Consider the following 17392-nt stretch of genomic DNA (forward strand, 5'->3'; position numbering starts at 1 on the left):
ACTCGAAACGAATTCAAGAATGTATTAACTAATGGAAAAGGTAGGAGGGGTATTTATGTGAAGAGGGGGCCCATCCCCTCTTATTGATGAGGGTGAGAATTTATAACCATATCTTTATGTAGGCTTGTGAGTGAGAGTGACTCATGGAGATTTTGAGTTCAAGTCCCCCATTTACGTGAAATTTTGAAGTTATCTCTTCCACTATAGTTTATTTGGGTCACTCCACCTTTTCATCTAAGAAATCAAATGAATTTCTCAATTGGCAAATAAAGGCCATTTCTCCTTAGCTTAGGTTATATGCAAGGAATAGTTTGTCAATATTAAGGGCCTTTAGAATAGGTAGATGGGAAGTATAGATAAGCAAACTAATGGAAGAATTGGGAAAGAGCCAAAAGATTGCATTACTTTGTTATTTTTTCATTTCCTAAAGCTTTTTGCCATTGTGAATTCTTTTGTTTTGTTATTTTTTCATTTCCTAAAGCTTTTTGCCATTGTGAATTCTTTTGTTAAAGGGAAATTATTGAGAGAGAAGAGAGAGAGAGAGAGAGAGAGAGAGAGAAGCTTGGCATGTGTGAGGGGCTAAGTATATAATTCCCAATTTAATGGAAAAGTATTGTATATGGGAGTATGTCATGATGAAGTTAGTGCATTTGTCTTGTCTGTAGTTTTGAATAAAGAGTTAAAGTTTGAATGGCAATGATATGAGGAGCTTATGAAAAGATTTAAAGTACTTTTGCCTAAGTAAGAACTTGAACCTTTTCACATGTATTTTGGAGTAAAGATAAAAGCTTCAAGTATTGTGTGGTCAACTTAGACATGTGACTAAGAAAATCTTAGATTTTGAAAATTGGGTAGGCCTAGTTGCTCTTTTGTAATAACTCCCTGGTTATGTTGGGTATTAAGTTCAAGAAGCATTACAAATTGTGCTTTGTAGCCCGCTTACAAGTCTTGAAGACATCTTCGCATAAGCATTTGGGTACGTAGGGAATGTGCTCAACGGTACAACAAATTGCTCATGTCAAAGTAGAAAAGCGACTATGCAATAAAATAGAATTAGTAAATGATCCAAAAATATAAAGCTTTTGGGCCGGATGCAGCACTAGCGATCGTATCCAGGATTGCGATCACTAAAACATACCATGCCAACAAGGAATCGAATAAGGCAAGGGAAGCTGCTGTGGCTGCTGCTGTGAGAGAGCAACTTTGTCAGACGCAGAATGGAGAGAGAGAAAGAGATGAAATATAGTTGACGATCAGATCATGCAGATGCTGGATTTGCTGGACTGCGCCGCCTTAAAAAAGCAACAAAAAGCTGAGCGGGTTTGTGGGCAGCGAACTGGAGTTCAGATATGAAAGGAAGCATGTAATACAGAGAAAAGCGGGCATCAACGATCATGTGGAGAACAAGTGTAGTAGTCTAGTCTGCAGAGTTGATTCGTTGTGGGTAAAAGCCTTCATTGGATCAGAGGAGCAGTTAATATAGATAGCTAGCTACACATGACATCGATGAATACTATAATCGCCTTGATCCATAAAAAGCTCTTATGATAGCTTGAAGATGGAGATGAGAGACCAAATTAGTGGATGACAAAAAAGAAACAAAAGCTGATAGATAGCTGGAAAGGAGGAATCTCTTCACCATCTTCATCTTCAGCTTCGCCTTGACTGCGACTTCTTCTTCTTGCTACATCAGACATTGAGAGTACTAGCCGTGATCTCACCTGTACCACCACCTCTTGCTCCTCCTCGTGCTCCTACCTTCCTCTAAGTCCTCTTCTTCTGCTTCTTCTTCTTCTTCTTCTTCTTCATCGCCATCACCATCTTCATCAACCAACCACATCATCTCCTCCATCCTCCGCTTCTCTCTGTAGCTCTTTGAAGGCCTGCCTATTCTATCCCAGTCTAGCACGACCCACCACCGTTGGGAACGCAGGCCGAGGACCAGCACGAGCATGCGGATAAACAAAAGCCCAATTGGATTGATTGTCTTTTCAGCAGGTGATTGCCCTCCTTCCATTGCCTTCTAGCTAAGCACAGCTCACATACCAACGCCCTTCTTCATCGGATCTCCCCCGCCCCCCTCTGTCTCACAGGTTCCAGCGCTCCAAGGTCTCCCACACCCACACACTTTCTACAGCGTCTGCCTCCTCCTTCGCATCACTATTGTGCATTCCACCTTTTCCATTTTAGCAATCCGATGCTTTTCTTGCATCGAGTGTCTCCCTTTACCTCATTTGCTTCGTGGGCTTCCATTCTCCACCCTCGATTGCGTGGATTCTCATCACCATAGACTCCTTTTGCATCACGTCTCCTAATCTACCTCCCCCTTCCCGCGACCAGGAGCCTCTGCCTGTAAGCGAGAGTCTTCAACATGCACTTCTTCAAGTGTTCCAAGACGGGTAATTTTGTTGATTCCGTTCTCAACTCGTGCCATCCCTTCTCCCTGAACGCTTGCCACAGGCTGGAATGGCAAGAACCTGAGGATAGCCCAACCTCGACTAGCACACGCATGCCTGTCATCACGAGTGACTACCTTGCAGCCTAGATCGCTTCAGTCCTGCTTCCTTAGGTACTGCGTACACAATTGGCCGATAAGAGCATTGCCCCGGAAACCATGTCGTCGAGATCTTATACAAACCTCCTAGATCTGACTGGAGACTACAATCCTCCGTCCTTCTCTCGGGGAGGAGGAGGAGGAGCCAGACGTCTTTCCAGGGTTATGACCGTTCCGGGCATCCTCTCAGACTATCGTGACGACGACAACAGCAACAGCGTCACTTCCGACGCTCCCTCTTCAATTTCTCAAGACCGTTGCATCGTCGTCGCCAATATGCTCCCATTGAACGCAGAGAGAAGACCTGACGGGAAGTCTTGGCAATTCAGTTGGGATGAAGATTCCCTTGTCATACAGCTGAAAGATGGCCTGCCGGACGACATGGAGGTGATTTACGTGGGCTTTCTCAAGGTGGAGGTGGATCCTTCCGAGCAGGACGACGTGGCTGCAAATCTGCTGGAGACCTTCAATTGCGTCCCGGCCTTCGTTTCTCAGGATCTTCGAAGCAGGTTTTATCATGGCTTCTGTAAGCAAGTGCTGTGGCCTCTCTTCCATTACATGCTTCCACTCACCCCCGACCACGGGGGTCGATTCGATCGTCTGCTCTGGCAAGCATACGTGTCCGTCAACAAGACGTTTGCGGCTAAAGTGTTGGAGGTGATCACCCCCGATGACGACTTCGTGTGGGTTCACGACTATCATCTGATGCTTCTCCCCACACTACTCCGTAAAAAGTGCAACAAAGTGAAGCTGGGTTTCTTCTTGCATAGCCCATTTCCATCCTCGGAGATTTACAGGACGTTGCCGGTCCGAGATGAGCTCCTCCGCGCACTGTTGAATGCAGATGTGATAGGGTTCCACACCTTTGACTACGCCCGGCATTTTCTTTCCTGCTGCAGCAGAATGTTGGGACTGGAATACGAGTCAAAGAGGGGCTACATAGGTTTAGAGTACTACGGCCGCAATGTGAGCATCAAGATAATGCCCGTAGGAATACATATGGACCAGTTACAGGCTGGTTTGAATCTCCCAGAAACAGAACAGAGGGTTCGTGAACTCAATGCCGAGTTCAAAGGGAAAACGGTTTTGCTTGGGCTCGATGATATGGATATTTTCAAAGGCATTGGTCTGAAACTGCTGGCATTGGAGAGGCTGCTGAGTGACCACCCTGAGCTTCAAGGGAAGGTGACCATGGTACAGATTGCAAACCCTGCGAGAGGGAAGGGGAAGGATGTGGTTGAAGTTCAGACAGAGATCTATTCTGCTGTGAAGAGAATTAACGAACAGTTCAAAACTGAATGCTACGAACCCGTCGTGCTTTTGGAGAGGCCCGTTCCTCTCTATGAAAGGCTTGCATTCTACACTGTCGCCGAGTGCTGTGTCGTAACTGCTGTTCGAGATGGGATGAACTTGATTCCCTATGAATACATCGTTAGCAGGCAGGGCTGTGAAAAGTTGGATGCGATTTTCGCTTCCTCTGAAGACCCCCCAAAGAAGAGTATGCTGGTGGTGTCTGAGTTCATCGGATGCTCTCCCTCTCTGAGTGGAGCCATCAGAGTCAATCCCTGGAATGTAGAGGCTGTGGCAGACGCCATGAACATGGCCATCTCCATACCCGAGTCTGAAAAGCAAATGCGACATGAAAAACACTTCAAGTACGTGAGCACACATGATGTGGCATATTGGGCTCAGAGCTTTATGGGAGACTTGGAGAGGACTTGCAAGGATCATTTAAAGAGACGGTGCTGGGGCATTGGCTTCGGATTGAGCTTTCGAGTGGTAACTCTCGATCCAAATTTCAGAAAGCTTTCAACAGAGCACATTGTATCAGCCTACAAACGAACCACGAGTAGAGCCATTTTACTGGATTATGATGGCACCATGATGCCACAGACATCGATCAACAAAACTCCCAGCCCTGAAGTTATTTCAATCTTGAACCTATTGTGCAGTGATCCAAAGAATGTTGTCTTCATTGTGAGTGGTAGAGGGAGGCAAGAACTTTCTGGATGGTTCGCCCCGTGTGAGTGTCTAGGTATTGCAGCTGAGCATGGATACTTCCTGAGGTGATATTATTTTTGGATGGCTCTTTTGTTTCTAAATTTTGATTTTTCAGGATTTTTCTTACTGTAAGGCACCTTTTACTAGGAGGGATTGCGACAGGTTGCTGATCTGTTATGTTCTTGTAGATGGCATCGTGATGCAAGCTGGGAGACCTGTGTACCCGATTCTGACTTTGACTGGAAACAGGTCGCTGAACCAGTCATGAAGCTGTACACAGAAAGCACAGACGGTTCTTTTATCGAGGCAAAAGAGAGTGCAATTGTCTGGCATCATCATGATGCTGATCCAGATTTTGGCTCCTGGCAAGCTAAGGAGTTATTGGATCATCTGGAAAGTGTACTGGCAAACGAACCAGTTGCTGTGAAGAGTGGTCAGCAAATTGTGGAAGTGAAACCCCAGGTAAACAACATGTTCTGCTCTTCTTTTGTGCAGCCCAATTCACGTTTGTTTGCTACACAATCTACTCTGGAACTTTATCCCATTCTGGCTTTAATGCTGAGCAGGGGGTGAGCAAAGGAGTGGTGGCAGAGAAACTTCTTTCTTCAATGGTAAGCAGAGGCACACCCCCAGATTTTGTTCTTTGTATTGGTGATGACAGATCCGATGAAGACATGTTCGAAAGCATTGCTGATGCCATGGCAGGCCCTCAGTCTCCTATCTCGGAGGTATTTGCCTGTACGGTTGGGCAGAAACCAAGTAAGGCTAAGTATTACCTTGAAGACACAGTAGATGTCATTCAGATGCTACAAGGTCTGGCTGAAGCTACAAAAGCAGCACAACGAAATTCAGCTCGTGTGCCATTGGCACGTTCGCTGTAATTGTCAGGTTGCCTCACTCTGTGCAATGCACTCAGGGCAGGTCAGAGAGTGGGGATGTCAGGGCCAGCAAAAGTGTAACCGGAAATGTTCATGTGCATATGGTTGATCAGATTCTTATGCAACGGGTCGATCTGGAATGAGTAGTTACTGTAATTAGAAATCATTCTTTGTAAGGAGGAGAGTAGTTCTTGAGCTCTTAGTTTCCAAGGATTGTTCACAGTGAGAAAACATCTGTTCCCTGGCTCTTTCTTTTGTCGCCCGTGGAGGTTAAGAAGCATGGTTTTGAAGCTAGAAAACATTCCTAGTGATGGTTGGGCTGGCTTGAGGGGATGTCAACTGGACACGTGTAGCACATGGTGCAGAGGGGGCTTGATTTAAGGTCATCGGTCAAATCCTTTGGAGGAAAAGATGGCAGAGAGTCTGAACCAATTTATATTTTCATAATTGTGGCTGTTATTGTCTGTCTTCTCAGTCCAATTTGTGGATTCTGACAGTCTCATCCACACAGAAGTTACATCACGTCTTTGACATGTAGGATGTGTTTTGGAGGATCACATGTATCTTCACTCACAGGTTCTTGCTAAGGGGAGATTTGTTATTTCCATATGGTAGTCTATTGATACACCAGCGCCAAAACAATTATGTATATGTTTGGCCGGCGATGTGCGAATTAAAAAGAGTGCTTCTGCCTCTTCACTGTTATAGTTGGGCCAGAAAAAGGCGTCATATTTAGGGGAATAATAGCTGAAGGTGACAACCAGACCATTTCTGCCATTCAAAATTAAGCAGACGTTTCTATTGAGTTGTTATGATTATACTTTATGTTCACCATTGGAAATATCTAAGTTCGAGCTACCTACCCATGCTGCTCTCTGCTACCCCTTATGGTCCGTTGAGAAATGTTAAGTCTTTTGTGTGAAGATGTAGTTGAAATCACTAAAAGGTTGAGATCCTAGACAAGGGATTGCAAACGGTTTCACCTCTTCAGTGAAAAAATGCTTAACTTTACGTCATCATGCATTGCACGCTCGTCAGATTTGCAGATGTAAGGTTGTTTGGTGTTATGGTGAGCTATAGCATTTATGTTTACAGATCTCAATAGCTCTCAGTCTGACATTCAATTGTACGCACAGGTAGATAGAGTACACTTAAGAATGTGGAAAAGTAATCAGTAAAGTAGGCACCAAAATGTCTTCATATAGAGGGATAACTGAATGACTGCCCGCCCCCTGCCCAAATTGCCCCTCCATCTGGCAGACTAGGGCCTGGAGATGGCTGACCAGGGCATGTACCACTCATACCTTGGCCAGCCCCACAACGTGAACCCGTACCCTACTGCTGCTGACCTGGCTTCCAAAGCACTCGAGCAATGTCTGTCCTGGCATGGTCCTAAGAAGCCTATAAAGCCTCTGGCCTTTTGGCCCTTGTGGGTGGGCTGTTGAACTCGGGGGGTCACTATTGTAAACCCTATATCACGTGCATTCAAGGCCTTTTTCTGAAATCCCTTATCTGTGAATATCATATAGTACAACCACCCTTTTTCTATTCAAATCTCTCTCTCTCTCTCTCTCTCTCTATATATATATATATATATATATGCTTTTCATGATACCACTTTGTAAGGTGTCATGTCCCTCTTGTGGGGTCTCACATGTGGAGCATTGACGAATTTCTCTAACATTCAAGCTATCAGCTGAGATTTGAGAAAGATAGATGCAAAGTGCTAAAAATTTGAGAAAACAGCTTTATGTTGTGACTTTTTGTGGCTAATTAATAAAGATCTTTCCAAAGTAGTAGATTTTGAAGATGTTTGCTCTTGGATAGATTTTCCTTTAGATAATCTTTACATTACAACGGGTGATAGATTTTCCTTTAGATAATCTTTACATTACAACGGGTGAATGTTACGCTCAAGTTGAGATATTGACCTCGGAAGGATCAGTGGACATTTTCCTTTAGAGGATCCACTTTTGTATTATATTTATTGTGTTTCATGTAAATGGTCAGAGGAATTAATGTCAAGGTCCTTGATGAGGGTGACATGATACGGACTAGATGGGTCCAAGTCTATGGGTCTTAAATTCATTAAATGTGTAAATGTGCCTAGAGGCAAATGAATTAAATGTGATCCTAGAGTAAATGATGCATTAAAGAGGTACCCTAGAATGATGACAAGTGGCAAATTAGATCCATCTAGGGATTTGTGGGCTTTGTGGATTAGCATGAATGAGGAAAAACGTGAGTGACGATTATGTGTTCATCAATATGGTGCCATCGCCAGTGAATTCTTGTATTGAATCTTTTAGACCTTGTGATATTTGGATTATGTTGTAACATTGGTATCAGAGCGTTGGTCGAATGATTGCATTGGTTGCGGGAGTATGGAGTGATGCTTCGCTCAGAGTTCAGAGCACGTTTAAGGATACAGATGGATGCCGCTTAGCCGAGATGTGAGGTTCACTAAGTACATCGTTTCATGAGCGAATCTAGAAGGGCACTATTTCTTTTACAGATTTCTAGTTTTAGGAGTTTCGGATAGTACTTATATAGCAATGGGCTTCAAAATTTTGATGTATGCAATTTGGGACTGCAGCAGTAGTTTTTTTTGGTTACTGAGATTGCAGATATCTCCCTAGTATAGGAAAAAGGTATTTGTTTCAGTTGTGAGTATTTGGAGGTATGCCTGTGTAGCAGTATTAGGTTTTTGACTTATACATATTGGAATTTTAGCTGGGGACAATGTTTTTAAAAAAAAATCAAATGACCTAAATGGAAGCTGAAGAAGCAGCTTCTAGGGTGGATCCCGTAGAATCGGGAGTCTAGCCAACCCCGTAGGAGTCGCATCTAGCAGGCCATACAATGTACGATAGAATTGTATTATTGAAGAGATTCTGGCTCAACAACTACAAGCAAATGTAGGGCAATCCCAGCTTAGGAAAATGGTTCATAGTATGTCTATTAGACCATCTCATGAGGAGAAAGGTAAAGCTCCAATGGAGCCTGAAACCAGTGTTCACACGGTCGAACCTAGGAGGGCTAAGGTGCCTAATATTGCCAATTATAGACCAGAAAAGTATTCTAGTTAGATGTTTGACCGTAGTTCCGATATCATAGAGACCTGGTTACACAAACAGAAGAGAGAAGGCTTGTGTTTTGGATGCCTTTAGCCTCATCAATGGAAAGATTGTCCAGGAAACAAGGATCGTCAAATGGCTAAGATGGTGATCTTAGAATGCGACATGGAGATGGAGGAAAGTCCCAGAGCAAAACAGATGCAGCTTCAACTAGTAGAGGTTAGTACTAATTTTGTTACGTGTGTCTATTGCTAAACTAGTAAATAGTGCACCTGATAACATCCTATCAAAGTCCGCAGCAACGGGGTATACAACCTTAAGCGATACGGAGTTAATTAAGATGAAGGGGCAAGTAGCCAATCATGACGTCATTGTGTTGTTTGACTCAATGTCAACGCACAATGCAATTAACTCCAAGCTTGTAAAGAGGCTGAAATTAGAAATTAGTCCATCTGACTATGCATATATAGTAAGGATGGCAGACGAAAGTTCAACTGAAGTATGGGACCAAAAGGTTACCCAGTTGGAAGTTCAAATTCAAGACTATGCAAAGAAGCTTGATTTTGAAATGACAAGGCTTGCTCATGCAGATATAGCCCTGGGTAAGGCTTGGCATTCTAGGAAGAATCTAGCCATAGATTGGAAAAAGCACATTTATCAGTTCAAGATGAATGATATGTTGTATGTTTTACAAGGTGAAAAGGATATACCTTAGGGACCGTTGGTTCTATAATGGAAGTTCAAAAAACTCAAGAAGAGTTTTTGTTTCTTTGTACATCATCGGTAGAGTGGATTGATGGTCCATCAACTAGCTTTGATGTTACCCAAGATGGGGAGATGGCCAAGTTGGCTTATCAAATAGTAGAGGAGTTCTTTGACTGTTTTAGAGATGAGTTGTTTTATGCATTACCTCTAGATTGGAATGTTTAGCATAAGATTGAACTGATCGCGGGAGCAGAACCAATAAATAGACCTACCTATATTATTTAGTGCTCTGTGATTTATACAAAGGCGAAAAGTATCGTCCTTCTTTTCTTCTCTGTGATTCATACAAAGGCGAAAAGTATCGTCCTTATCGAAGTGGGGCAAATTCACAGCCCAGTTTCTCTCCTTTTGCTTTGCTAGTAATATTGAAGAAAAGAAGGACGATACTTTTCGCCTTTGTATAAATCACAGAGCACTGAATAATATCACTATTAAGCACACGTCTCCGATGGCTCACATCGATGATTTGCTAGATGCATTATAGGGGGCCATAATTTTTAGCAAGATAGATCTTAAGTGTGGCTACCATCAGATTCGTATTAGGGCCGAGGATGTGCATAAAACTACTTTTAGAAGCAGGTTTTGACATTATCATTTTTTGGTAATGCCGTTTGTACTTACTAATTCTCCAGCTACATTCATCATGCTTATGAATGATTTACTATGCCCATATATCGAGAAGTTTGTAGTACATTTTATTGACGACATTCTTGTCACTTGAGAATAGTGTTTAGTACTGTGAGGAAAGCCAGTCTGTATGTAAATAAAAAGAAAACTGTGAATATTTTGGATTCATTATTACTCTTGAGGGGGTGGAAATGGATCCAAAGAAAGTAGCTGCGATACTGACTCGGCCTATCCCTCAGAGTTTGACCGCTTTGCAATCATTCTTGGGATTTGTCCAATTTTATCGAAGGCATATCAAAGGATATTTCGAGATAGTATTGCCATTGACTGATCTGACCTTAGATAAAGTACCTTTTATATGGGGACAGAATCAACAAGAAAGTTTTAATGCCATAAATCAAGTTGTGGTCTCAAGATCAGAGTTAAAAATAGTTGATCCCCAGAAACCGATGCGAGTGGCATTGCGGTAGGAGCAGCTCTCCTCCAGGATGGAAGGCTAGTAGCCTTTGAAAGCAAGAAACTTTCTCCTTCTGAACGAAATTGGCCAACTCATGAATTAGAGTTGTATGCCATTGTCCATGCTTTGAAAACATGGAGACATTATGTATATGGTTCAGAGTTTTATGTTGATGTTGATCATGATACTCTAAAACATTTCTATAAACAACTTGACTTGAGAGGCCACCAAGCTAGGTGGGTTGAACTCATGCAGGAGTTTAATATGACGATTCGGTACCGAAGAGGGAAGGATAATAAAATTGTTGATGTATTTCTTGCATTATGCATAATATGAGTTTCACAGTATGAGAGAGTGCTCTAATGGCCAAGATTAGAGAAACACAGAGTTCGTCTAGAGCCTTTGGCCTAAGGCTCATGTGTTTAAACTCGAGGAAAAGGGTGACTTGGCATTTAGAAAAGGCCAGACTTATGCAAGATATATCCATAAGGGATGGTATGCTGAAAAGAAATGGCAAGGTAGTAGTACCTAATCAGAATAATCTCAGGCATAGAGTCATTCAACAGTGCCATGATAGCCCATGTGTGGGACATTCAGGAGTCAAAAAGATGTATGATCTCGTGAAACAAGATTTTATTTGGCCAAAAATGAAAAAACATACTCATGAATATGTGATATGTTGTTTTTTGTGCCAAGAGAGTAAGGCAGAGCGTGTGAAGCCACTCGAACTTTTACAACCCTTGGAAATACTACTAGGTGGGTGGGAGAGCATTTCCATGGACTTTATAGTTAGTTTGCCTATGACATAAGGTGGATATGATTCTATCTTTGTGGTGGTCGATCATCTTACCAAGATGGCTGACTTCATTCCGACTAGAGAGTCTGTTAGTGCCCCATAAGTAGCGGATTTGTTTACATATATTTCGTCTACATGGATTACCCATATCCATAGTGTCAGACAGGGATGCTAAATTTACCATTCATTTTTGGACTACAGTGTTTGAGACACTAAGGACTAAGTTGGGAATAAGTAGTGGGGATCATCCAGAAATGGATGATCAGATGGAAATAGTCAACCAGACACTAGAGGATATGCTTCGAGCATATGTTTCATTGAGGAAACATACGTGGGACAAGTGGTTGCCACTGTTAGAATTTGCCTACAATGATAGAAAACATTCCTCTACAGGGATAAGTCTGTTTGAACTGAACTATGGTTATAGAACAGCAAATCCAACTACAGTTGGAATACCTCACAAAGTTCCTAGTGCCGCAAGCTTTGTGGTTCAAATGCAAGAGATGCTAGCACTTGCGAAAACTAACATTCGCCAGGCTATGGATAGGAGCTAAGGCATATGCAGATGAAAACAAATCCGTTAGGGAATTTAAGGAAGGTGAAAAAGTTTTTCTCAAAATTCCTTCACACACCAAGTCTTTGACTACAAGAGAGTGTGCTAAGTTATCACCCTGATATTGTGGGCCGTGGTTAATTCTAAAAAGAATAGGCAAGGTGGCCTATAAATTAGAATTATCACAGGGGTGTAAGGTGCACCCAGTGTTTCATGTTTCTCATTTAAAGAAGTTTTTGCACAGAGGTGACTCACTGATCGAGGGTGTTGTTTTGTTTTAGGAGATAGAGGATAATGCAAGGTGTAAACCAACAAGAATCTTGGACCGAGGAACAATGCAATTACGCAATCGAAAGATACCCCCACGGTGTTGGTTGCATGGCATGGTTTACCTCTATCTGAGGCCACTTGGGAATCCGTGTACCAAATGCAGAGAACATTCCCATATTTTATCATCAAGGACACTGATACTGGAAGAGGGAAGGAATGCTATGCTCACGTCGAGACAATATGACCTCGAAAGGATAAGTGGACATTTTCCTTTAGAGAATCAACTTTTGTATTATATTTATTGTGTTTCACGTAAATGGTCAGAGGAATTAATGCCAAGGTCCTTGATGAGGGTGACATGGCACGGACTAGATGGGTCTCAGGCTATGGGTCTAAATGCATTAAATGTGTAAATGTGATCCCAAGAGAAGGGTAAATGATGCATTTAAGAGGTACCCTAGAACGATGACATGTGGCAGATTAGATCCATCTAGGGATTTGTGGGCTTTGTGGATTAAAATGAATGAGCAAAAACATGAGTGACGATTATCTGTTCATGCTACACAGAGATTGGCTCGGTGGATCAATATGGTGCCATCGCCTATGAATTCTTGGATTGAATCTTTTAGACTTTGTGATATTTTTTTGGGTAGAAAAAAGTTTGTAATATATTATATCCACAAAGATTTGTTGGGGGGAAGGTCCTCTCAAATAAAAGCCTCCCTTGTTTGCTAAGGATAGGGATTGCAACCAGGTTTTGGTAGTACTATCATGTTCCCAAAAAGACTGGGACCAAAAATGTAAGTAATATTTCATTCTGAGCTTGGAGAGATGGAAGATGGTGATGGAGATGGAGACCTACAAGCTAGATTTCCTCGCCCACCACTCAGGCCAGACTACGGTGCAATAAACCATGGAAAGGACCCGGATGAAAAGATGGAGGGTGAGAATGGAAATGATAACGGTGGTGGCCTGTCACATCATGCTCTTCGATCTTACCAAGACTGGTCTGCTGATTTGACAAATGAGGACATGTTCCCTGTGCTTGGTGAAAAGAACACGTTGTCTTCTTTTGAGCATCGCCAGCCTTTTTTGAATAGAAGCAGAGCGTCCCTGAGTCACTAGAGAGCATCTGCCATGTCGATCGACGATCCTTTATCACTTGGTAGGAATGGACACTCACCATCAGCTATCCGAGCTAGGAGGGGGGGGCCACGGTATCTTACATGGCTACAGCTTAGAAGCATAGAGGAGGGTTCTTTTCGCTACCCGTGAGAAAGGACCCTCCTTCTCGCTTTGCTGACCCTGGAGGAGTTGCAATGTGGATAGAGTCCGAAGACACTGAAATGCTTGCCAGCTCCAAAGCAAGCCAACAGGGAGCCAAAGAGCTCCAACTTCGAGCTCAAGAATATGCTCAAAGTGAAAGAAGTAAAGAAAGAACCAACGACATTGGAGGCTCTCGTGATGAAAGTAAAGAAAGAGTCAACATCGCCAAAGATGGGTCAAGCACAGCCGCCCGCCGTCCTTAGACAAGCAAAGAGACCCCAGAATCGATGAAGAAAGTGGACTTGGTGAAGCGACTAAAAGAAGCGCAAGGAATCTTCACTGCGAGACCAAAAAGGAAGACCCACAGGCCCCCGTCGCCAACCACCCGTCTGATGAAAGAAAGTGCGCTGAAGAGAAAGAGACTTCTCTTGGTCAGAGCCAAAAACCTGCAAGAGGTAAGCAAGTTGCAGCCTTTGTAAATGAGGACCTTCTCTCTGATTCTATAGACTGGCTTAGCACCCATGCACTTATAGGCTTCCTTCTTGGTCCCAAACCCCCCTTAGTTTTAATTGAGAACTGGGTGAGAACCAATTGGGTAAGACAAGACATTAATGTCACTAATGTGAGGTTTCTGAGAAAGGGATTTTTGTCTTCCTCTTTGAGTCCCCTAGTATGGCTTGTAAGGCCCTTAACTGTACTCTTTGGACCATTAGACACCAACCTCTTTACTTAGAAATGTGGATGGATATTGCTAAGGACCTTCCCAGCACTCTGGTCATCGTGTATAGAAATGGCAGTATATACAAAGAGTAGCCCCTCCTTTACAAGAATTTGCCAAGTTCATGCTTCCTCTATGGATTGGCAAGTCATGCAATTAAAAACTGCCCACAGAGGAGAGCTAAAGCCAAACCCAAGGATCCTCCTACACCTAATAACCCCAAACAGACTGAGAAATGGATCCCTAAGGTCCCTGCCACTATTGAAAAGTCCCTTCCTCTACGTGAAGGTGCTGCCAAAAGCCCAAACCCTCTCTGGACAAAGGTAAAGGGAAAATAGATGACTCTCTAGTGCTGAACAATGCCTTTGATGCCCTTGTTGATTGTGAGATAAAAGAGTGGTTAAAAAAAAAACAGCATATGGATATGGATGCTCAAGTAGAGCCAGGCTGGTCAAAAGACCTTGAAAAGGACATCAATAAAAATGATGAGATGACCTCTTCCAAACTTAGTGAGGGGGACCTACAAGATGACCAAGACATTGTCACTGTTGTTGAAAAGGATATTCTGGTTGGAAAGACCTTTACCCAAGTGTAAAGCAAGAGAGAGTTCTTCCAAGGTAAAGGTACTTCCTCCCAAGTTAATGGCCCCAACCCTAGGGCCAGAACGAGAATGTTAAATGAACCAATAGCCATTCTCTCCCTCAATGTCAGAGGTCTCACTGACTCTGGTAGAGAAGAAGAGGTAGCTTCTTCGCTGAGAGGCAATAATCTTTCTCCTACATTTCTTACCTTACAAGAGGTCAAAGTCTCTAGAGCCTCTCTTGAAAATAGACTTAAAATTGTTGATAAGAGAAGAAACTGGTTCTTCACCCAGCATGAGGAGGGAAAGGGTGGTGTGGCAGTTGGGATACTTCCTAATTATTTCCATGGAATTTTAAGTGTTGAACTGGATGTTGAGATATAGTGCCATGAGCACATAGATTAAAGGCTAAGGTATGTGCTAAGGAAAGAATTAAAGTAGCCACCCTAGGATGTGGACTACATGATGTGAAGATGTGGATTGAGGATATCCACAAGAAGAGATGTGGATCAGAGGATCCCACAGATGTTGACTATTCAAAGGGCACTCTCTATATAAAAGGCCTATCATGTATTGTTGAGTACAAGAGAGAAATGCACATACACTCAAGATTCTATTTATGAGTCCAAGCTAATCTATCTTAGAACCTAATTGACTTGAGGTACATGTCATGAGCACTCTCTTCATTATGTTTCCACACAGGTTGCATCCACCTTAGAGCGCTCCATAGATCCTGAGGCACACATGTTTTCTTATGGTATCAGAGCTTAGGTCAAGTCTCCTAGATTAGTTGTAGGCTTGCCTTAGGAGCACATGTTTTCTCCTAGGTTAGTTTTAGTTTTTTAGATTGAGAGAACTCCATCCATTGAATGAAAATTCTGCTCATGGCTTTGAGATATTTCCATCATTCCTGATAAGAGAGAGAGAGAGAGAGAGAGAGAGAGTTCCTTTTAGAGATCTATTTTGTGAGATAGATCAATGAGGAGTCGTTCTTCTTCTTGTTCTTAGAGAGAGATTATGAGAAAGAGAGTCTCTCATTGTTCAGTTTGTTGAGAGCTTTGAGAAAATTTTCCTATCTATTGTCATTTCAGTACTCCAAATCGACTAGTCGACTAGTCGCCTTCTAGCCTTGAAGCCGCCAAGCGCTATCTCTACAAGCCTATCAGCTAGCCCAGCAGCTATCTCAACAAGCCAGCCTCCAAAACACACAGGCTGCCACAAAGCCTTCCAACTCTGGCTCCTAGGCTTCAGCCATCGCCAGCCACAAAGACTGCCTCTCCAACGACGAGTGATTAAGCTCCAGCGACTCCATCTACAACTGCAACTAGCCAAAATGGCTCTTCCACCCTCATGAAGGACTCGTATACATGCAGGTTGGATCTTCGATTGCCACGACAATTTGTAGTGACCATTTGCTCAAGGGCGGCCTCAAAGTAGCTTCCACAAAGGTGTGATGGCAACTCCATCTACAACGCAATATAGCCCAAGCCACTCTGCTCTCTACAGCCATGCTCGACTGCCATATCTGACTCCCAATGTGCACTGCCCCATAGCTCCATATCTGCAACCTAGCCACTTCCTCAGCTTGAGCGCCCACGAATGGGACTAGTAGCAACAAAAGCAAAAGAACCGATGTGAGCAGCGGCTCCTCCTACAGCACCTACTCTAATAGCTCGTCCAAAGTCTCCTACAAGACTTGCCCAAGCGTAATTGCTATAGTAGAATCTTGATGAACAATGCCCTTGCTAGCACTGCTCCAATGCCATCGACTGCCTTCAGCAACGAGCTCATGTAAAGCAATGACTCCCTATGGGCTGTGCACAACTAAAGATGCTTTGCCTTAGTGTTCACAAGCTCAGCCTGAGCTAGCTATTATATGTAGCAAAGAGACCATGCTCAGTGCCTATGGGCTCCTCCCTCTCCTGTATAGACCACATAACAAATGTCCATGCTCAGACCAAGCCACTGTCAACACATAGAAGCTCCAGTCACCCAAATGGAGGTCACGCCCCAGCTACAACAACGACCACACCTTGCGCAATCTCCCTGGCTTCAAAGGTAACAAACCTGTGACTCGGCCTGCAGACTAGCCATATCGACTGCCGTACATCCTCATGCATTGTGGGTTCTCATCCCATCGCTCCTACTTTACGAGCCGCGAGAGCTCCACCGACCTTCATGAAAGCCTCTCCAACGCTCTTTTTGCAGTGCAGCCAAGCAAAGGTTTCTCTTCTAAGGTCTAACCTTAGAAAATTGACATGTGGCAAAGATAATAACTAACAATGGTTTATGTATTTAACCTTGGTTGACTATGCACGATTAAGTTACCTCACAATCTACCACGTCATCCATGACACGTGTTAGGATTAGATATGGCCATGGTTAAGTTTTGTAGACTTGGGTTAATTCAATTCAGTCAAAAGATTACCACGTGGCATAGGGCCCCCTTGCCAAGCACAATTTGTAAGCTGCATGTGAATAGCCTGTGCCACATCATCAAGGACCTCTCTTCTTCACAAAACATTCGACAAGGCATAACTTGCAATCCAGGAGGAATTTGCACATGCTCCAAAAAGAAAAAGTGAGCGTCCTTTTGAGCTCTATGCGTTTGTCAAGTCAAAAGCATTGTTAGCAATTAAACACCGCCATTGAAGCAAAAACACTCATGGTAAGACCTTTGCAACAAATGGAAAACAACACAAGAATGCAATAAGCATGCCAAAAGCACAAGTGCACGAGATGACCATAGCACAGAGCATGGCATCCACACATAAAGCATTAAGGCACATGGAAGAACAAAGCATCATGCATCAAGCTACATCGAGTAAAGATGTGAACACCATCGACATC

At 43.2% G+C, this 17392-nt stretch overlaps 1 protein-coding gene across 1 annotated transcript; it reads left to right on the forward strand.

The window, feature by feature from the left end:
• The first annotated feature begins 2005 nt into the window (after positions 1–2005).
• LOC147895581 (alpha,alpha-trehalose-phosphate synthase [UDP-forming] 5-like) lies at positions 2006–6356 on the forward strand. Its single transcript, XM_087383737.1, has 3 exons — positions 2006–4620; positions 4744–5017; positions 5122–6356. The coding sequence occupies exons 1-3, from the start codon at positions 2615–2617 to the stop codon at positions 5434–5436; spliced, it is 2595 nt and encodes an 864-aa protein (XP_087239863.1). The 5' UTR covers positions 2006–2614; the 3' UTR covers positions 5437–6356.
• Positions 6357–17392: the final 11036 nt, after the last annotated feature.

Source organism: Dipteris shenzhenensis, chromosome 13 (genome assembly GCF_047967505.1).
Source record: "Dipteris shenzhenensis isolate YYH24624 ecotype China chromosome 13, Dip_SZ_1.0, whole genome shotgun sequence".
Lineage (NCBI taxonomy): Eukaryota > Viridiplantae > Streptophyta > Polypodiopsida > Gleicheniales > Dipteridaceae > Dipteris > Dipteris shenzhenensis.

Excerpts from the sequence above, each read along its gene's own strand:
- LOC147895581 (XM_087383737.1), top strand. The coding sequence starts at position 2,615 with ATGTCGTCGAGATCTTATACAAACCTCCTAGATCTGACTGGAGACTAC. Across the intron at positions 4,621-4,743 it reads GAGCATGGATACTTCCTGAG|ATGGCATCGTGATGCAAGCT; the intron begins GTGATATTATTT and ends ATGTTCTTGTAG. Across the intron at positions 5,018-5,121 it reads TTGTGGAAGTGAAACCCCAG|GGGGTGAGCAAAGGAGTGGT; the intron begins GTAAACAACATG and ends AATGCTGAGCAG.